General features: G+C 44.8%; 1 protein-coding gene across 4 annotated transcripts in view; it reads right to left on the bottom strand.

Annotated features, from left to right (window-relative positions):
• Positions 1 to 458: 458 nt before the first annotated feature.
• c18h1orf159 (chromosome 18 C1orf159 homolog) overlaps positions 459 to 22627 on the bottom strand; it is a 69789-nt gene continuing 47620 nt past the window's right edge. For all 4 annotated transcript variants that reach the window (XM_070861020.1, XM_070861022.1, XM_070861023.1 and 1 more), the window contains 5 exons: positions 13275 to 13340; positions 12999 to 13133; positions 9456 to 9481; positions 6916 to 6946; positions 459 to 2444 (listed from right to left, as the gene is read on the bottom strand). In XM_070861020.1, the coding sequence (XP_070717121.1) occupies positions 2362 to 2444; positions 6916 to 6946; positions 9456 to 9481; positions 12999 to 13133; positions 13275 to 13340 (341 nt within the window). In that variant the 3' untranslated portion in view covers positions 459 to 2361. The remainder of the gene's footprint in view (positions 2445 to 6915; positions 6947 to 9455; positions 9482 to 12998; positions 13134 to 13274; positions 13341 to 22627) is intronic.

Raw genomic sequence — 22627 nt, 5'->3', positions numbered from 1 at the left:
ACCTACCTGCCCTATACTGTATCTAACCTACCCTCACGGACACATTTACCTACCCTCCCTATACTGTATCTGACTCACATTTTTACAATCAATGGGTTAATACTACAATCCTTTCACAGTAAATTTAAGTCACAAATGCCTATAGTCTGGGAGAACTTTTGTCCTGTTTCTATTCTGCATCAGGGAAAATCCTTTGAGAGAAATTCCACTTTACAGTCGAATGCGAGTGAGCAGATACCATTATGTTGCGGTTGGCCAGCTCACCATGGAGACCAGTGGCCACCATCTAATCGCCTGCAACACCGGAGCCAGGTATTCTCCATGACCACAGTTAATGTCATGCGGAGGTCAACCAGCAAACAAAAAGCAGGAGGAACACCTCCAGCTCACCAACATGGGTCAACATCGGTTTGTTTCAACTCAGACCTACCCACCCCTCCCTCCCCGCCCACTCCCAACCCAAAACCAGCAACAGGACCACATACTAGCAAAATAGTTAATTGAGTCAGACAAGTACAACTAACGGCCAGCTCTGGGAGATGGCCACTAGATGTTTGAATTCTTACATCACCCCAGTTTGAACAAGTAACAAAACCTAGGCCCATGGGGAAACAATAGCCGTCAGTCCTTTGTGGAGCTAGAAACAAGTTAAATTTCCACTTGTCTGGCACAGTGCAGCTTTGAATATTTTTTTTTTTTTAAATAGCAGAACTTTGGACACAATACCGAGGACAGATCCTACACAAGATATACTGAGGAAAGAAAGATATTCAATCTGAAGCCTAAAAATTGAAGGGAGAGAGGGGCTGCCTAAGAAGGAGGGAGAATTCTGAAAGTTCTGAGCAAGAGTATCAACAGCTTGTCCAAGTTTGCTATTTAACACACGAGTCACCTGGTCACAGTTTCATGTCACGTGATTCCATGGATTGAAATTTTATAATGAGTCCTTCATCTCCTCCAAAGTAAAACCCAATAACCCAAGGTAATTGAACAAATCATCATCATCATCATAGGTTGTCCCTCAGAATCGAGGAAGATTTGCTTCCTCTCTCAACACGAGTTCTTAGGTGGCTGGAGAACAAACAAACAGATTGCAGCTATACAGAAACCACAAGATCCCTGTAACCTGTTTCCATGAAGTGTTCATTTTCTGACGAAGGGTCACCAACCTGAAACGTTAACTCCGTTTCTCTCTATACAGATGCTGCCTGACCCGCTGAGTGTCCCCAGCTTTTTCTGCTGTTATTTCAGATTTCCAATACCCGCAGCATTTTGCTTTTGTATCAAGATGTGCAGGATTGGGTTCGTAACATGAAACCATTAGATGCAAATACAAAGCAGTCAAAACAGGCAGCACAATGGGGGAAAAAAAATACCTTTACATTTACTCCAGGCTCCTTAAATTTTGGGAAGAGGTAAAATATCAAACTCGCCAGGCTCCCATTGACTGACTAGCTGAAAGGAAGTGCTAATGTTACCCCGTCCACCCTTTCCCTGTTAGACCCAAGGTAATTAGGATTGGGCTGGAAACGGAGGACATGTCAGCCTCAAAAAAAAATGCATCTCCAGTTACCTTCCCCTCCCTCCACACTGGGTTGGGGGCACAATCCAGCGGGGGACTGAATGACAGAGGCTCAAGCGCCTGATCTGTGCAGTGTTCACCAATCTCAATGGAGGCTGCATTCAGCACGATGCAGATAAGATGACTCCTGCATGAATTGTGTGCGTAGACATCAAGTGAGGAGATGATCAGCTGTGTTGAATCCATGGACAAATAGTCTGCTATGGTCCAAGCTCAACACTTGAAGAATGGGGCTGACAATGCCCATGGAACCTTACCCCAGAAAATGTCAGCATCTTCAGGAGGAGGGCAGAAATACAAACTCTCTGCTAAATTTGGCAGCATTTGAAGACTGATGTGATTGAAGAAATCACATGACGACGAATGAGAAAGCAGATCCCTCCAGCTGGGTGGTGTAGACCCACCTGGGAAATAAAGCAATGCTTTCTCGGTCACACCTTAACCTTTGGTTTGGCCACCATTTCACATCTTCAATAAAAATCACAGACACTAGAGAAGAGCCCAATTTTAAGTGAACAATCCGTGCTCAGGCCAGCGGCGAGGTCCTCTCATACTTCCGGTGGTATGGCACTAGTTTGGGACCAAACGGCCCATATATTGGCTTGTTGCAGTGTGCATCTCCGGTATCATATGTCAATAAAAATCAAGCGATCCGGGCAGTGACGCCCACCATCACTGGCAATATGGCAGAACAACGGGGTCCTTCGGAACAGAGGCTCTTTAAATATGATGCACACATCAAAACAATACCGTGAGCGTACACATTAGGCGGTGCAGGCTCAGACATTGCTTATGGCAGCGGAGGCAGTGGAAGCCGTTGAAACAGTGAGTCTCTCTCTTCTGGAATATCTCTCCTTTCGCACTGAAATACAAAATCAGAGGCAGGAAAATGAACAAGACGGCAGGCAATTAACTTAAAAAAAATTTCTTTCGTTTGCAGATTACCGCAGCAATCACACAAGTGCAAATAATTAATGTCAGCCAATATGCCGACAGTGTATAAATTAGCTTTCTGCAACCATATCAGTGCGGCATTGGAGGCAACGGAGCCTCAGTCTTCACATCTATTTTAAGTAGTACCAAAGCTCAGGTTTGTGCAAGGACCTCACTCTCCATTTATACCGAACATTGATATAAAACAACTCACATTTGTGCAGTGTCTGTAACATGGTAAAACGTCCCAAAGCGCTTCACAGGACAGTAATCAGACAAAAATTGATACCGAGACGTTAGGATAGATGACCAAAGACTTGGTCAGTGGCAGGTTATAAGGAGAGTCTTAAAAAGGAGGTGAAGAGGCAGAGAGGTTTAGGGAGGGAATTCCTGACCTTAGGGCCTAGATGGCTGAAAGCACGGCCGCCAATGGTGGGACGAAGGATGCAGGGCTGTAGGAAGTAGAGTTCTCTGAAGGTTGTAGGGCTGCAGCAGGTTACAGGAGATAGGGAGGGTCGAGGCCGTGGAAGGATGAGAAGTTTAAAATCAAGACGTTGGCGGACCAGGAGCCGACAGAGGTCAGTGAACACAGGGGTGATGGGTGAACGGGACTTGGTGCGAGTTAGGATAGAAGCAGCAGAGTTTTAGACGAGCACAAGTTTATGGCAGCTGAAAGATGGGAGGCCAGCCAGGAGAGCATTGGAATAGTCAAATCAAGAAAGCACATGGCTCTGCCAGTGTACATCACTTTAGGAGCCAATTTTACACTGCTAAGGAAACAGCAGCAGTAATACTTGCAACTGGGGCTGCCATGTTGGCCTTCCCGTGAGCAGGCTCCCACATGGGTTAGCAATGCAACTGCTGGCTTCTATGGATCTTCCCCAGATATTGGGAGTAACACCACAACCAGGAGCTGCACTGGTGCCAGCAGCGGTCTCCAAGCCTCCTCCGCAGGACCAAGGGAGGGGGGGGGGGGGAGTCAACGCAAGCAACCATATCGTATCACAGATCCAACCACCACGGGAATCAGCTCTGCAATAGCAACAAGCATCAGATTCTCCAGCTCCATGTAAAAGCAGCATTCCACATGGGAATTGGGAGCACATTCTTAAGCTTTGGGAGCACCTAGGTCATTAATATGCTCAGTATAATGCTCCTTTCCATTGTAATTGCTGCTCAAATCAGCAGTTGTGAACTTGTAGGCTCAAATAATAGCTATGGAGGAGTGCTATACCTCTAAACATGCCCATAAATCTTACTAGCATGACAACAAAAATACCAGTTAGGAGTTGGTGCTAGGCGATAGAGGTGTACGAGTTCTCCTGGCTTCTATCAATGAAAATATGCATTGTCCTTTGTGACCGAATGTAAACAGGTCGCTGGGTTTAGTCTTGATGTACTAAATCATGCTTGGCAATGCTCACCAGCCATGACACAGCGTTTTATCCTACATAGGGTCATAATTTAGTAGCACTAAGGAGGAGGTAATCCTGAGCTTTGTGGCACTGGGGGGGACGGGGGTGCCCATGGAGAGATGGGCAATGGTCGTGAGGTCTTGGCTGGAATGTGGATGATGAACCAGAGGTTTGGCAGAACAGAGAAGCGGAATACAGGCAAAAGCAAAATACTGCGGATGCTGAAATCTGAAATTAAAACAGAAAGTGTAGGAAATCTCAGTGGGTCAGGCAGCAACTGTGGAGAGAAACCAAGTTAGCGTTTCGGGTCGATGACTCTTCGTCAGAACTGGCGAATATTCAAAATGAACAAATTCTTAAGCAGCACTGAAAGGGGGAGGGGAGGAAAGAACAAAAAAGGAAGGTCTGTGATAGGGTGGAAGACAGGAGAGATTAGAGATAAAAGGGATGATGGGCTGACTTGAGATAGTAATTGCAGAAGTTAGAAAAAGATTAGTTTAGATAGAGTGCGAATGGCAGGATACCAGGAAACAAAAAGAGAAAAAATACATCATAGCAAAATATGAGTAGAGGTTAAGGTCTGAAATTGTTGAACTTGATGTTGAGTCCAGAAGACAGTAAAGTGCTTAAACAAAAGATGAGGTGCTGTTCCGCAAACTTCATTGGAACAGTGCAGAAGTCAGAGAGGTCAGAGTGGGAGTGGAGTGGAGAATTAAAGGGACAGGCGACTGGAAGTTCATGGTCACAGTTGCGGACTGAAGGGAGGTGTTCTACAAAGTGGTCACCTAATCTGCATTTGGTCTCCCCAATGTAGAGACCACCATGTCGTGAGCAGTGAACACAGTATACCAAATTGAAAGAAGCAGAAGTAAATTGCTGTTTCACCTGGAAGGAGTATTTGGGGCCCTGGACAGGGGGAAAGAGAGGAGGTCAAAGGGCAGGTGTTGCATCTCCTGCGCTTGCACGGGAAGGTGCCATGGGAAGGGGAGGGGGTGACTGCAGAATGGACCAGAGTGTCACGGAGGGAGTGGTCCCTTCAGAATGCGGAGGGTGGGGGGGGGACACAAGATGTGATTGGTGGTGGAAATGGCGGAGGATGATCCGTTGAACGGGGCGGCTGGTTGGGTGAAAGGTGAGGACAAGGGGAACCCTGTCGTGGTTCTGGGAGGGAAGGGAAGGGGTGAGAGCAGAGGTGCGGGAAATAGAACGGACACGGTCGAGGGCCATGCTAACCACGGCGGAGGGGAATCCTTGGTTGAGGAAAACAAGACGACACGTCAGAGGCACTAGTGTGAAAGGTGGCGTCGTCAGAGCAGATGTGATGGAGACGAAGAAACTGGGAGAATGGAATGGAGTCCTTACAGGATGTGGGGTGGGAGGAAGTATAGTCCAGGTAGCTGTGGAAGTCAGTGGGCTTATAGTTGATGCTGGTCGAAAGTCTATCCCCAGAAATGGAGTCAGGGAAGTCGAGGAAAGGAAGGGAGGAGTTGGAGATGGACCATGTGAAGGTGAGGGAAGGGTGGAAATTGGATGCAAAGTGAGTGAAATTTTCTAGTGCGGGGCAAGAGCAGGAAACGGCACCGATACAGTCATCAATTTACCGGGAAAAAAAAGTGAGGGAAGGGACCCGAGAGAGGACTGGAACAATGAATGTTCCACATATTCCACGAAAAGGCAGGCATAGCTAGGACCCATAGCAACAGGTGGAATACAGGGTTAGTCCGACTGGTTGATTTTTGGGGTCTGTCAGCCAGGAAGGCTGGGGGGGGTGGGGGGGGGGGGACGGCAGAAGGCACAGGCCTGATCCCTCGATGAAATTGAGCAGGAGTAGAACCGATAAACCTTCTGCAGATTAACATTTAGTATGCTTTCGAAGGAGTCAAGTAGATTTGATGGCTGGTGGGGAGATGGTGCAATTTAAGAATGGTGAATCATTACAACAGGCCTCTACCTTAACTGCACTGGTAGAAAGATGGGAGAAGAAACCAGCAGGGAACCACCTGGACAGAAGTGGCTGAAAGTTTACATTTCGTAAATTATTTTTTGTCGGCCAATAATTTAAAATTTCTGGATATAAATTGTGGGGGAGCAGGAGGAGAAATGGAAGAAGAGAAGAAAGACTTGCATTTATATAACTCCTTTCATGTCCCAAGGCGCTCTACAGACAAAGAAGTACTTTTTGAAGTGTAGTCACTGTTGTAATGCAGGAAACGCGGCAGCCAATATGCGCACAACAAGCAGTGTGAGAATGACCAGATAATCTGATTTAGTGATGTTGATTGAAGAATAAATATTTGCCCCAGTACACTGGGGATAATTCCCCTGCTGCTCTTCAAAATAGTGCCATGGGATCTTTCACATCGTGGTTCTGAGAGGGAGGGGAAGGGGTGAGAGCAGAGGTGTGGGAAATAGAATGGACACGGTCGAGGGCCACGAGAGAGCAGACGGGACCTCGGTTTAATGTCTCATCTGAAAGATGCCACCTCGTATAGTGCAGCATTCCCTCAGCACTGCACTGGGAGTGTCAGCCTAGATTTTGTGCTCAAGTGTCCAGAGTGGGACTTGAACCCACAACCTTCTGACTCAGGGGTGACGGAACAAAATTCACAATCAAATGAGCTTCTAGCAAGCCTTATCCATGCAACCAACCCCAGGGGTGGGATTAGAGATGTTGCTCTGGTCACCCTGTGTAGCAACACTCGAAGCAGGCTCTTGTTGAATACAGTTACATCACCAAACATAGCAACAAGGGCAATTCTCTACCAATGAGTGGGGAGGAGGGGCGAGGGTGGTGAAGATTGGAAAGTTAGGAAGAAACACATTGAACCTTTCATGATTACGAGGATGACTATTATGCATTTGACAAGCAGAAAGGATTACAAATGCAGTTAATATCATACAGCATGGTATCTTCACCCCCCCACCATATTTACATATGTGCCTAAATTAACTGTTGTCCCCATCTGTTATGTCTGAGTCCATTACCTGACCTAACGGGGCTCCTCATCATTCCTGCCTGTAAAACAAAATTGAAGAACAATTTAGTCATATTAATGCCCCTGGTTAGAATTATTGCGGGATCGCATTACCACCAAATTAAAAAGGAACTGATGATAGCATAAATTACTGAGAGAAAATTCTACAGCATTTGCAAAGAAATTGCTGAGAGCAGTCAAGCAGATCAAATAAAGGCAGCTGACTCTGATCCAATTCCAGGTTCCATTATATCCACTTCAATTGGCATAAAATCCCGAGTTATACTGCACATTTTACAATGTTCCTGGTCTTACATTGTGTGTTTGTTAGGATTTGGAATTCACTGCCTGAAAGGGCGGTGGAAGCAGATTCAATAGTAACTTTCAAAAGGCAATTGGATAAATATTTGAAGGGGGAAAAAGTCACAGGGCTATGGGGAAAGGACAGGTGGGGGGGGGGGGATGGAGTGGGACTAATTGACTAGCTCTTTCAAAAGAGCCAGTATAAGCATGATGGGCTGAATGGCCTCCTTCTGTACTGCATCATTTTAGGATTACATAAACAATGATCATAGTTAACCCTGCCAAATTCATTCCAATTCAGCATTTTTCCATTTAACCTGTGATCAGCTGAAAGAGGTCTGTCCCCTGGGACATGGCACATTGGTTGAAGTATCTAACTGGAAGCAGTTGGGTCTCTATGATTGGAGGAAAAGAAGTTAGAGTCTACAGCACAGAAACAGGCCATTCGGCCCAACTGGTGTATGCTAGCGCCTTTGCTCCACCCGAGACACCTCCCACCCCTCTTCATCTCACCCTATCAGCAAAACCATTTATTCCTTTCTCCCTCATGTGCTTATCCAGCTTCCCTTAAATGCATCTATGCTTTTTGCCTTGACTACTCCTTGTGGTAGTGAGTTCCAGATTCTTACCACTCTTTGGGTTAAAAAGGTCTTTCCTGAATTCCTTGGGCCTCTCTTTGCTTTCAGACAGCGGTGAATAGATTGCAGAACCAGAGGGGGAAAAAAAAGCAGTTAGCAGTTTGGAGCCTGGAGCAGCAGTGACAGGAGGGTTAAGTGTCAAGCTCCCCAATTCTAATGGCAACAGGAGACAAGTGTCCAACCGAGAATGTGGAGCAGGACCATGGTGAACATCAGATTCCAAGCTCTGGAACACGGTATACCCGAGAGCAATGGCCTGCCCGAGATGGTCACCCGAGAGCAATGCCGCCCCGGAGCAATGGCCACAGACCTCCATACGAACAGAATGAAGATGGCTGGCAGGAAAAGACCAGCTGGTCCATCAAGCCTGCCCCGCACATCATCACGACCCGACACTTGAAATGACAGTACAGAAACAGGCCATCAGCACAACCAGTCTGCTGGCGTCACAGGAGCAGGATGCCAGTTGCATGAGCCTGCCTTGTTCCCACATCTCTTTATCCCCATTTCCTTTCATTTATTCTCAAGTGTTTACATGGGGTGGAGGTGGGGGGGGGGGGGGTAAATATTCAACTTTAGTGGGAGCATAAAACTGATGGTAGCAGATTGGCCACCTGTTTTACACCCCGTCCACTCTTTCTTTACAAATATCCGATCTGCTACCATCAGATTTCTGCCCCTGCTGCAGTTAAAAGTGATCCCCCATGGTTTCTGCAGCAATCAATTGCATAAATTGAAATGTTTTCATATTAGGATAGTTCAAGCAAACCAAAGGTTTGGGCATCTGAAGCTTCCTAGACTGTAACCCTACAGGAGTCTCTTTATTGAAGTTTGGAGAACGGTCTGGTGCCTTGCAATTAATATTCCCTTTACAGGATTGGGTATGCACAGCTTTCTTATACAACTTCTTGGAGGCTCAATCTCTGGGATTGGGAAAAGAACTTTGCCTCCAGATTTTATTTCGGGTTGGTGAAACAAACCATCTAATATTACAAAATGTTTCCTGTATCTTCTTCATATGAAAAGAAGAATTAACACCCAGAGTGGGTTTCCAGATCGGGGAATGGAGGTACTAACCACCAGCATTAATTGAGAAGCAATTGGGTGTGGCCAAGGGAGGACCACGCATTTGCTCCAAGAGGGCAAGTTTAGATGCACTAAACAGCCTTCATTTCTATGCTGCCAATTACTGGTGAATGGCACGAGCGATATGATTGGTCAGATCATGGTAAACAGCAGGTAGGTCATTCAGATGTACAAAGACGAATCAAAATTACAAATGCTGGAAATATACAACAGGCCCTAGAACTAAAATCTGAACCTCTCTACTCTATTTACAGATGCTGTGGCTTTACAGTAGTTTCCACTTTTATTTGAGGGGCGACAGCAGCTTTGGTTGCCCCTAACCAGACGATTAACTGGTGATCGATCCGTAATCAAATTAAACTCAGATGACCACGAGCAATGCTATCGACAGCAACCAGGGGGAAAATAAATAATGCCCTCAAGTATGCAAATGAGCAATGTTCCTTTGAACACATCCAAGAACAACTCGCATTTACATGGTAGCTTAAATGTAGACCATCCCAAGAACGGAGGTTTCACTTACCATTTCACTCGGCTGCAGTATAGAAGCTGAAAAATAATGAGCCATTTTAGTAATTAAGCACATATTTCAGACTGGTTGGCACTGCCAACTATATGGTCATACTATGCCCACCCATAGAACTTCTTAGGGTGACTCACTAGAGGCCAACTGTAGTGGCAACACACTTCTGCCCTAGCAACTGGGATCCTCTGGGTCTGTAGCATTTAGCTGCTCACTGGATAAACCGGTTGAGCCACTGATGGAACCAAGCCAGCTTTTCAAAACTGAAGTTTAAAAATAGCCCTGGCAACCCAATGAACGTTGAATTCCTAATGTTAGCAAAGAGCTAAACCTTTATAAAACACTGGAGTATTGTGTTCAATTCCGGGCACCACACTTTGGGAAGGCTGCCAAGGCATTGGGAGAGGGCGCAGAAGAGATTTACTAGAATGGTGCCAGGGATGAGTGACTTCAGTTATGTGGAGAGACTTGAGAAGCGGGGGTTGTTATCCTTAGAGCAGAGAAGGTCAAGAGGAGATTTAAGAACATAAGAAGTAGGAGCAGAAGTAGGCCATACAGCCCCTTGAGCCTGCTCCGCCATTCAATAAGATCATGGCTGATCATCAACCTCAACTCCACTTTCCCACCCGATTTCCAGATCCCTCGATTCCTCTAGACATTAAAAATCTCTCTCTCAGCCTTGAATATATCCAGAAACTCAACATCCACAGCCCACTGAGGCAGAGAATTCCAAAGATTCACAACCTTCGGAGTGAAGAAATTACTCATCTCTGTCTTAAATGGCCTACTCCTTGAGATACTAAAAGGCTTCAGGGTGACTTGGACAGGTTAGGTGAGTGGGTAAATGCATGGCAGATGCAGTATAATGTAGATAAATGTGAGGTTATCCACTTTGGTGACAAAAACAAGGCGGCAGAATAGTGACAGATTAGGAAAAGGGGAGGTGCAACAAGACCTGGGTGTCATGGTACATCAGTCATTGAAAGTTGGCATGCAGGTACAGCAGGCAGTGAAGAAGGCAAATGGCATGTTGGCCTTCATAGCGAGAGGATTTGAGTATAGGAGCAGGGAGGTCTTACCGCAGTTGTACAGGGCCTTGGTGGGACCACACCTTGAATATTGTGTACAGTTTTGGTCTCCTAATTTGAGGAAGGATATTCTTGCTATTGAGGGAGTGCAGCGAAGGTTCACCAGACTGATTCCCGGGATGGCGGGACTGACATATGAAGAAAGACTGGATCAACTAGGCTTATATTCTCTGGAATTTAGAAGAATGAGAGGGGATCTCATAGAAAACATATAAAGTTCTGATGGGATTGTTCAAGCTAGATACAGGAAGAATGTTCCCGATGTTGGGGAAGTCCAGAACCAGGAGTCACAGTCTAAGGATAAGGGGTAAGTCACTTAGGACCGTGATGAGGAGAAACTTCTTCACTCAGAGAGTGGTGAACCTGTGGAATTCTCTACCACAGAAAGTTGTTGAGGCTAGATCTATTCAAAAGGGAGTTAGATGTGGCACTTACGGCTAAAGGGACCAGTGGGTATGGACAGAAGGCAGGAGTGGGGTACTGAAGTTGCATGATCAGCCATGATCATATTGAATGGTGGTGCAGGCTCGAAAGGCTGAATGGCCTACTCCTGCACCTATTTTCTATGTTATCCTGAGACAGTGCCCCCTAGTTCTAGACAGTCCAGCCAGGGGAAACAACCTCTCAGCATCTACCCTGTCAATCCCCTTCAGATTGAGAGAGGTGTTCAAAATCATGAATAAGGATAAACTATTTCCAGTGGCAGAAGGGTCGGTAAACAAATTTAAGTTGGGTAGCCAAAGAACCAGAGGGGACTTGAGGAAACATTTTCTTTTAATAATGCAGTGAGTTGTGATCTGGAATGCATTGGCTGAAAGGGTGGTGGAAGCAGATACAATAGTAACTTTCAAAAGAGAAGGGCAATGTGGAAAGAGCAGGAGAGTGGGACTAATTGGATAGTTCTACCAAAGAGCCGGCACAGGCACGATGAGTGGTCTGGCCTCCTTCTGTTCGGAGCTATTTGCCCCGTAGAAAAATTCAACAGCTCCCATGCAGGCCCACAAACTGATGCTTTTGTTAATTGGCAGGAATCACAGCCTGTTTCATGGAGGTTTCATGATTCATGGAGTAAAATTTATTTCAAAAGCTGGAAGCCTATCCAGAAGTGAGCAGGAGATGGAGACTTGGGGTGGGTGGTGGGTGGGATGGGGGCGGAGGGGAAAAAGTACAAGCTCATGCCCGAGTTAAGTGGCAACTGTGAGATATCAGTAGGGCCAGGAATGATATGGAGGGGAAGGGATCAGACAGCAGCTAAGGCTATGCAATTTCTACAGGGAATAGGGGGGGGGGGGGGGGGGGAGGAGGAGAGCAGGATATGATCCAATATTGCTGTTCTTCAGGGTCTCACCATACCACTGTACTACATACTTTGTTCCGAGATCTGTAGAGAGCATTGTGCAGCCGGCAGACTAAGTTATTATGCTGCTATGCCTTGCATTGAACTCAGCTAAACTGTGCATGCTCACACAGTGCCAACAGGTTAATTTACAGTGCTAGGCTAGTACGGACAGCACATTCAGGCCTCTTCCAATATCAACAATATCCTTGTTTAATTTTTTTTTAAACTTATGAGTTCCTGTTAATTTTTTCTATTAAAATATCCTGTCTCGGTGTATCAAGTTTACACAGATTGATGGGCTGAATGCCCATCCCAATGTAGTCGTGCTGGACCTGGAATTATAGCTACAACTTATGCAAGCAACAAAGCGAGATAAAAGAGCAATAGGAAGCTAGAGCCTGATCCTGGGAGAAAGGAAATGGGCCTTGGGAGGGATCAGGTAGGCAGTTTCAAGAGATCCCAGGACTGGGGGGGGCAAGAGGCATATCGAAGGACACGCGGGACTCGGGCTACAGATTGACAGCGTGACAAGAATACTAGGATTGGCCCCTGGTAACAATGATACGGAGTCACACGGTTGACTAACCAGCTCAGACTTCATCTGGCCACCAGCTGGCAGTGTGGCATTTTAATTAAATTAAACATTTTCATCCTCGTGTTTAAAAACACAAGGAGCTAGATCCTTGTAGCTTTAGCAACTGGTTACATCATCATCATCATCATCATCATAGGCAGTCCCTCAGAATCGAGGAAGACTTGCTTCCACTCTAAAAATGAGTCCTTAGGTGGTTGAACAGTCCAATACGAGAGCCACAGTCCCTGTCACAGGTGGGACAGACAGTTGTTGAAGGAAAGGGTGGGTGGAACTGGTTTGCCGCACGTTCTTTCCGCTGCCTGCGCTTGATTTGTGTATGCTCTCTGGTTACATAGCGAGAGGAGCATAGTATTGAACTGTCACCTTTAGCAAAGGAGTTTGGCGTGGAAGTGGAGAAAGAATGACCAATAAGATCACACTTAAAAGATTAAAAAAGGGCCTTGGGCAAACTGCACAATCTTTTTTGTCTGGAACAATACACTCGACAACCCATAAACAAGCCATAGAAGGTAGATCTTCACCTTTGTTTCGTCGGTAAAACAAATGTGGGAGTTTGTTGGACCGCTTGAGGTAGAAAAATGCTGCCACAGATAGAATGAAGAATGAACTAATAAATAGTGTTCCCAGACATAACGAGGCAGCTATTCCTGGTCCTCCTTAAAAAAAAGAGGTACAAGAGAGAGAGAGAGAAAATTAATCACTTATTGTTGGTGTACTCCATAAATGAAATGACATTACTTAAGCAATGGCTAGAAGCTTCACAGCATCTCTCTGCTTTCCTCGGCTCATTTTCTTACCAATTTTAAGGATGCTTGGGTCCACAGTGGTTCCATTTGCCGCTTTTTCTTCACTCCTGGAATGTGCTGTAACAGAAAAGCTAATGAGTGTGAAATTCATGCAATGCTAATGACATTCAAACAATGGACTCTCAAAGGACAATTTTTTCTTTGGAAGTGGCTCAATTTTCACCAGCTTTGTATTGCATTGTAAAAACTGATCTAAAATCCAATTTATAAGCGCAATCCAAATTGAAATTATTATAATCTGGATGGAGTCATACCTAGCACAAAGAAAGATGGTTGTGGTTGTTGGAGGCCAATCATCTCAGCCCCCAGCACATCACTGCAGGAGCTCCTCAGGGCAGTGTCCGAGGCCCAACAATCTTCAGCTGCTTCATCATTGACCAGAAACTTAACTGGACCAGCCACATAACTACTGTGGCAACAAGAGCAGATCAGAGGCTGGGTATTCTGCGGCGAGTGACTCACCTCCTGACTCCCCAAAGCCTTTCCACCATCTACAAAGGCATAAGTCAGGAGTGAGATGGAATACTCTCCACTTGCCTGGATGAGTGCAGCTCCAATGACACTCAAGGAGCACGACACCATCCAGGACAAAGCAGCCTGTTTGATCGGCACCCCATCCACCCCCTTCAACATTCACTCCCTCCACTACCGGCGCACCGTGGCTGCAGTGTGTACCATCTACAAAATGCACTGCAGCAACTCGCCAAGGCTTCTTTGACAGCGCCTCCGAAACCCACGAGCTCTATCACCGAGAAGGACAAGGGCAGCAGGCGCATGGGAACACCATCACCTCCAAGTCACACACCATCCTGACTTGGAAATAAATCGCGGTTCCTTCATCATCGCTGGGTCAAAATCCTAGCACTCCCGACCCAACAGCATTGTGGGAACACCTTCACCACACGGACTGCAGTGGCTCAAGAAGGCTGCTCACCGCCACCTTCGAGAGCAACAAGGGATGCCCACATCCCATGAATGAATTTTTACAAATTTAGCATAGAAGAGGAAGCTGGATAGGGAAAAAGGACTGGAAGGATATGCTGATAGGGTTAGATGAAGAGGGGTGGGAGGATGTCTCTTGCGGAGCATAAACGCCGGCATGGACCAGTTGGTCCAAATGGCCTGTTTCATGCTGTAAGCCGCACAGTGGTCTGCAGGTCCCGCGCAGCAGACTCACTGACTTTTAAAATGGAGAAACTGTGCATGTGTGGAAATGTGATTGAGCTGCGCCACCCGTTAAAGGGGGCTTGCACCCCAAAAAAAGTTAAAGGGAACATTGCTTTAGACTCTTTGTAATCTCTTCAAATTAACTATAGGATATACAGCGCAGAAACAGGCCATTCGGCCTAATCATTCTATGCTGGCATTTATGTTCACGCGAGCCTCCTCCCGTCTTTTCTCATCTAACTATAAGTGTGATGTAATGCATTTGGGGAGGTTTAACAAGGCAAGGGAATACACATTAAATGGTACGACACTAAAAAGCGTGGAGGAACAAAGGGACCTTGGAGTGCAGGTCCACAGATACCTGAAGGTAGGTAGATGGCAGACATTTAGAGATATTTCATAACTCTCAACAAAAATATATCCCAATGAGAAGGAAAAGGAGGTGGGGTAGCTCTGTTAATAAAGTATGAGATCAGTGCTTTAGAGAGAAACGATATTGGCTCAGGAGATCAAGATGTTGAATCAGTTTGGGTGGAGATAAGGAATAATAAGGGGACAAAGTCGCTGGTAGGTGTAGTCTATAGGCCCCCTAACAGTAGCTACACTGTTGGACAGAGTATCAAGAAATAATGGAGGCTTCTTTAAAAAAAAAGGAACAGCAATAATCATGGGCAATTTTAACCTTCATATTAATTGGACAAAGCAAATTGGTAAAGGTAGCCTTGAAGAAGAGTTCATAGAGTGTATCCGGGATAGTTTCCTTGAACAGTACGTTGTGGAACCAACCAGGGAGCAGGCTATCTTACATCTGGTACTGTGTAATGAGACAGGATTAATAAACAATCTCCTAGTAAAAAATCCTCTAGGAATGAGTGAACATCACAAGGTTGAATTTCAAATTCAGTTGGAGGGTGAGAAAGTTGGATCTCAAACCAGTGTCCGAAGATTGAATAAAAGGAGACGACAAAGGTATGAAGGCAGAGTTGGCTAAAGTGGATTGGGAAAATAGATTAAAGTATGGGACAGTCGATGAGCAGTGGCAGACATTTAAGGAGATATTTCATAACTCGCAACAAAAATATATCCCAATGAGAAGGAAAGACTGTAAGAGAAGGGATAACCATCTGTGGCTAACTAAGGAAATAATGGAGGGCATCAAATGAAGAACAAGGGTATACAATGTGGCCAAGACTAGTGGGAGGCCAGAGGATTGGGAAACTTTTAAAAGCCAGCAAAGAACGACTAAAAAATGAGAGGGAAGAAGATAGATGATGAAAGTAAACTAGTAAGAAATATAAAAACAGATAGCAAGAATTTCTACAGGTACATAAAAAGGAAAAGAATGGCTAAAGTAAATGTTGGTCCCCTAGAGGAGAAGACTGGGGAATTAATAATGGAGAACAGGGAAATGGCAGAGATTTTGAACAAATATTTTGTACGATCGTCACAGTAGAAGACACTAAAAACATCCCAATAGTTGATAATCAAGGCGCCATAGGGAGGGAGGAACTTAATACAATCACAATCACTAAAGTAGTAATACTCGGTAAAATAATGGGACTAAAGGGGGACAAGTCCACTGGACCTGATGGCTTGCATTCTAGGGTCCTAAAAGAAGTGTCCGCAGAAATAGTGGATGCATTGGTTGTAATCTACCAAAATTCCCTGGATTCTGGGGAGATCCCAGCGGATTGGAAAACCGCAAATGTAATGCCCCTATTTAAAGGAGGCAGACAGAAAGCAGAAAACTATAGACCAGTTAGCCTAACATCTGTTGTTGGGAAAATGCTGGAGTCCATTATTAAGGAAGCAGTAACAGGAAATTTGGAAAAGCATAATTCAATCAGAGTCAGCATGGTTTTATGAAAGGGAAATCATGTTTGACAAATTTGCTGCAGTTCTTTGAGGATGTAACGAGCAGAGTGGATAAGAGGGAACCAGTGGATGTGGTGTATTTGGATTTCCAGAAGGTATTCGATAAGGTGTCACATTAAAGGTTACTGCACAAGATAAACGTTCATGGAGTTGGGGGTAATATGTTAACATGGATAGAGGATTGGCTAACTAACAGAAAACAGAGAGTCGGGATAAATGGGTCATTTTCCGGTTGGCAAACAGCAACTAGTGGGGTGCCGCACGGATCGGTGTTGGCACCTCAACTATTTCAAATCTATATTAAATGACAGCTGATGGGACAGAATGTAATGTAGCCAAGTTTGACGATGATACAAAAATGGGTGGGAAAGCAAATTGTGAGGAGGACACAAAAAATCTGCAAAGCAATATAGACTAAGTGAGTGGGCAAGAATTTGGCAGATAGAGTACAATGTGGGAAGATGTGAGGTTATCTACTTTGGCAGAAAAAAAATAGAAAAGCAAAATTATAATTTAAATGGAGAAAAATTGCAAAGTGCTGCAGTACAGAGGGATCTGGGGGTCCTTATGCATGAAACACAAAAGGTTAGGCAGGTACAGCAAGTAATCAGGAAGGCAAATGGAATGTTGGACTTTATTGCAAGGGGGATAGAGTATAAAAGCAGAAGGTATTGGTGAGGTCACACCTAGAGTACTGCATACAGTTTTGGTCTCTGTATTTAAGAAAGGATATACTTTCATTGGAGGCTGTTCAGAGAAGGCTTACTAGGTTGCTTCCAAGAAGAGGGGGGTTGACTTATGAAGAAAGATTGGGTAGGTTGGGCCTCTACTCGTTGGGGTTCAGAAGAATGAGAGGTAATCCTATCGAAACATGTAAGATAATGAGGTGGCTCGACAAGGTGGATGCAGAGAGGATGTTTCCGCTCACAAGGGAAACTAAAACTCGGGGCCATAGTCTCAGAATAAAGGGCCGCCCATTTAAAACTGAGATGAGAAGGAATTTCTTCTCTCAGAGGGTTGTAAATCTGTGGAATTCCCTGCCCTAGAGAGCTGTGGAGGCTGGGTCATTGGAGATAGACAGATTTTTGAGCGATAAGGGAGTCAAGGGTTATAGGGAGTGGACGGGAAAGTGGAGCCGAGTCCATGATCAGATCAGCCATGATCTTATTAAATGGCGGAGCAGGCGCGAGGGATCAAATGACCTACTCCTGCTCCTATCTCTTATGGAGGTGGTTAAGAAGACTTATGGAATACTTGCCTTTATTAGTCGAGGCATGGAATACAAGAGCAAGGATGTTATGCGTGAAATGTATAAAACACTGGTTAGGCCGCAGCTGGAGTACTGTATGCAGTCTGGTCACCACATTACAGAAAAGATGTGATTGCACTGGAAAGGATGCAGAGGAAATTGACAAGAATGTTGCCTGGACTGGAGAATTTTAGCTATGGGATAGACTTGATAGGCTGTGTCTGTTTTCTTTGGAACAGAGGAGGCTGAGGGGAGACCCAATTGAAGTATATAAAATTATGAGTGGCCTGGATAGTGGCAGAGGGGTCAACAACCAGGGGACATAGATTTAAAGTAAATGGGTGGGGGAAGGTTTAGAGGAGATACGAGGGCAATGTCTTCACCCAGAGGGTGGTTGGGGGTCTGGAACTCACAAAGGGTGGCAGAGGCAGAAAGCCTCACCACATTTAAAAAGTGCTTGGATATGCACCTGAAGCGCCGTAGTCTACAGGGCTACGGACTAAGAGCTGGAAAGTGGGATTAGGCTGGATGTCTCTTGGTCGGCTGGCACGAACACAATGGGCCGAAATGGCCTCCTTCCGTGCTGTAAATTTCTGTGATTCTATCAGCATGACCCTCTATTCCCTTCTCCCTCATAAGCTTATCTAAATCGCTGCTTAAATACATCTATACTATTTGCTTCAACCACTCCGAGGTAATGAGTTCCACATTCTCACCACTCTCTGGATAAAGAGGTTTCTTCTGAATTCCTTATTTGATTTTGTGATGATCGTATATTGATTGCATCAGTTTTGCTCTTCCCCACAAGTAGAAACATTCTCTCTGTATCCACTCTAGAAAAAACATTCATGATTTTAAAGACCTCTGTCAGGTCACTCCTCAGCCTTCTCTTTTCAAGAGAAAAAGAGACCCAGCCTGTTTATCCTTTCCGGATAGGTGTGCCCTCGCATTTCTGGTATCATCTTTGTAAATCTTCTCTGCACCCTCTCCAGTGCCTTTAAATAATATAGCGACCAGAATTGCACACATTACTCCAAGGTTAAATGCAAGTTTAACATAACTTCACTACTTTTCAATTCTATCCTTCTCGGAATAAACCCTCTAGCCTGGTTTGCTTTTTTAAAAAAAATAAATAAAATGGTCTTGTTAACCTGTGTCAATAATTTTAGTGATTTGTGTTTTTGCTAGTGCCGTTGGGGAGGGGTTAAACTAATATGGCAGGGGGATGGGAACCTATTCAGGGAGACAGAGGGAAGTAAAATGGGGGCAGAAGCAAAAGATAGAAAAGGAGAAAAGTAAAAGTGAAGGGCCGAGAAATCCAAGGCAAAAATCAAAAAGGGCCACATTACAGCAAAATTCTCAAAAGGGGCAAAGAGTGTTAAAAGGAGTGTTAAAAAGACAAGCCTGAAGGCTCGGTGTCTCAATGCAAGGAGTATTCATAATAAGGTGGACAAATTAACTGTGCAGGCAACTATTAACGAATATGATACAATTGGGATTATGGAGACATGGCTCCAGGATGACCAAGGCTGGGAACTCAACATCCAAGGGTATTCAACATTCAGGAAATATAGACAGAAAGGAAAAAGGAGGTGGGGTAGTGTTGCTGGTTAAAAAGGAAATTAATGCAATAGTAAGGAAGGACATTGGCTTGGATGATGTGGAATCTGTATGGGTAGAGCTGCGGATACCAAAGGTCAGAAAACGCTAGTGGGAGTTGTGTACAGACCACCAAACAGTAGTAGTGAGGTTGGGGACAGCATCAAACAAGAAATTAGGGATGCGTGCAATAAAGGTACAGCAGTTATCATGGGCGACTTTAATCTACATATAAATTGGGCTAACCAAACTGGTAACAAACGGTGGAGGAGGATTTCCTGGAGTGCATTCGGGATGGTTTTCTCGACCAATATGTCAAGGAACCAACTAGAGAGCTGGGTGTTGTGTAATGAGAGAGGACTAATTAGCAATCTTGTTGTGTGAGGCCCCTTGGGGAGGAGTGACCATAATATGGTAGAATTCTTTATTAAGATGGAGAGTGACACAGTTAATTCAGAGACTAGGGTACGAAACTTAAGGAAAGGTAACTTCGATGGTATGAGACGTGAATTGGCTAGGATAGAATGGCAAATGATACATAAAGGGTTGACGGTGGATAGGCAATGGCAGACATTTAAAGATCACATGGATGAACTTCAACAATTGTACATCCCTGTCTGGAGTAAAATTAAAACGGGGAAGGTGGCTCAACCGTGGCTAACAAGAGAAATTAGGGATAGTGTTAAATCCAAGGAAGAGGCATATAAATTGGCCGGAAAAAGCAGCAAACCTGAGGACTAGGAGAAATTTAGAATTCAGCAGAGGAGGACAAAGGGTTTAATTAGAAGGGGGGGAAATAGAGTATGAGAGGAAGCTTGCCGGGAACATAAAAACTGACTGCAAAAGCTTCTACAGATCTGTGAAGAGAAAAAAGTTAGTGAAGACAAACGTAGGTCCCTTGCAGTCAGAATCAGGTGAATTTATAATGGGGAACAAAGAAAAGGCAGATCAATTGAACAAATACTTTGGTTGTCTTCACTAAGGAAGACACTAATAACCTTCCGGAAATACTAAGGGTCCGAGGCTCTAGCGAGAAGGAGGAACTGAAGGGAATCCTTAATAGTCAGGAAATTATGTTTGGGAAATTGATGGGATTGAAGGCTGATAAATCCCCAGGGCTTGTTAGCCTGCATCCCAGAGTACTTAAGGAAGTGGCCCGAGAAATAGTGGATGCATTAGTGATTATTTTCCAAAAGTCTATCGACTCTGGATCAGTTTCTATGGACTGCAGGGTAGCTAATGTAACACCACTTTTTAAAAAAGGAGGGAGAGAGAAAGCGGGTAATTATAGACCGGTTAGCCTGACATCGGTGGTGGGGAAAATGTTGTAATCAATTATTAAAAGATGAAATAGCAGAGCACTTGGAATCAGTGACAGGATCGGTCCAAGTCAGTATGGATTTATGAAAGGGAAATCATACTTGACAAATCTAGAATTTTTTGAGGATGTAACTAGTAGCGTGGACAAGGGAGAACCAGTGGATGCGGTGTATTTGGACTTTCAAAAGGCTTTTGACAAGGTCCCACACAAGAGATTGGTGTGCAAAATCAAAGCACATGGTATTGGGGTAATGTACTGATGTGGATAGAGAACTGGTTGGCAGACAGGAAGCAAAGAGTGGGAATAAATGGGTCCTTTTCAGAATGGCAGGCAGTGACTAGTGGGGTGCCGCAGGGTTCAGTGCTGGGACCCCAGCTATTTACAATATATACATTAATGATTTAGATGAAGGAATCTACAAGTTTGCAGATGAGACCAAGCTGGGTGGCGGTGTGAGCTGTGAGGTGGAAGCCAAGAGGCTGCAGAGTGACTTGGACAGGTTAGGCGAATGGGCAAATGCATGGCAGATGCAGTATAATGTGCATAAATGTGAGGTTATCCACTTTGGTGGCAAAAACAGGAAGGCAGAATATTATCTGAATGGTGATACATTAGGAAAAGGGAAGGTGCAACGGGTCCTGGGTGTCATGGTACATCAGTCATTGAAGTTTGGCATGCATTTACAGCAGGCGATGAAGGCGGCCAATGGCATGTTGGCCTTCATAGCTAGAGGATTTGATTATAGGAGCAGGGAGGTCTTACTGCAGTTGTACAGGGCCTTGGTGAGGCCACACCTGGAATATTGTGTTCAATTTTGGTCTCCTAATCTGAGGAAGGACGTTCTTGCTATTGAGGGAGTGCAGTGAAGGTTCACCAGCCTGATTCCCGGGATGGCAGGACTGACATATGAGGAGAGACTGGATCGACTGGGCTTGTATTCACTGGAGTTTAGATGAATGAGAGGGGATCTCATAGAAACATAAAATTCTGATGGGATTGGACATGCTAGCGGTAGGAAGAATGTTCCCGATGTTGGGGAAAACATGAACCAGGGGTCACAGACGAAGGATAAGGAGTAAGCCATTTAGGACCGAGATGAGGAGAAACTTCTTCACTCAGAGAATTGTGAACCTGTCGAATTCTCTACCACAGAAAGTTGTTGAGGCCAGTTCAAAAGAGAGTTAGATATGGCCCTTATGGATAAAGGGATCAAGGGGTATGGAGAGAAAGCAGGAAAGGGGTACTGAGGTTGAATGATCAGCCATGATCTTATTGAATGGCGGTGCAGGCTCGAAGGGCCGAATGGCCTACTCCTGCACCTAAATTCTATGTTTCTATGTTTGCTCCTCTAACCTATTTAAATTCTTATTCTCCAAGTAATATGTGACCTCCCTATTTTTCTTACAAAAATATAATACCTCACATTTATCGGTGTTGAATTTCATTTGCCAATTATATGCCCATTCTACAAGTTTATTAATGTCTTCTTGTAATTTGTTGCGGTCCTCCTCAGTATTGGCTTTTCCCCCCCAAATTTAGGAATTGTATTTTGGATTCCAAAGTCTAAATCGTTAATGTAAATCGTGAACACCAGTGGTCCCAGCACTGATCCTTGTGGGACCACTCTTCCCACATTTTACCCCTACTCTCGGCTTTCGGTCTTGAAACCAGCTCTCTCTCCAGTCTGCTACTTGCCCCCCTGACTCATTCATCGGTCTAATATGGGGTACCTTATCGAAGGCCTTTTGAAAATCTCGATAAATTACATCAATTAAATATGTTCGGCTGACATGTCATACTACGGGAATATACTAATGGAACGGACTGAATTCTAGCGTTGTCCTGAAAGCTTTGAGACAAGTAGAGTAACAAGAAAACTCCTCTACTTTCATCAACAATAGACTACACACAAAACATTATGACTTCAATAGTTAACCAGAGTTTCCAGTGGAAAAATAGAGCAAGTGGAGCACATAAATCTAGGCTGATACTCCAGTGCACTGCTGAGGGAGCGTTGCACTGTCGGAGGTGCCGTCTTTCAGATGACATGTTAAACCGAGGCCCCATCTGCTCTCTCTCAGGTGGATGTAAAAGATCCCATGGCACTATTTTGAAGAAGAGCAGGGGAGTTAT

Source organism: Pristiophorus japonicus, chromosome 18 (assembly GCF_044704955.1).
Source record: "Pristiophorus japonicus isolate sPriJap1 chromosome 18, sPriJap1.hap1, whole genome shotgun sequence".
In the NCBI taxonomy this organism is placed as follows: Eukaryota; Metazoa; Chordata; class Chondrichthyes; family Pristiophoridae; genus Pristiophorus; species Pristiophorus japonicus.
Note: the sequence above shows the minus strand (reverse complement) of the source record. Positions and strands in the feature narration are given on the sequence as shown.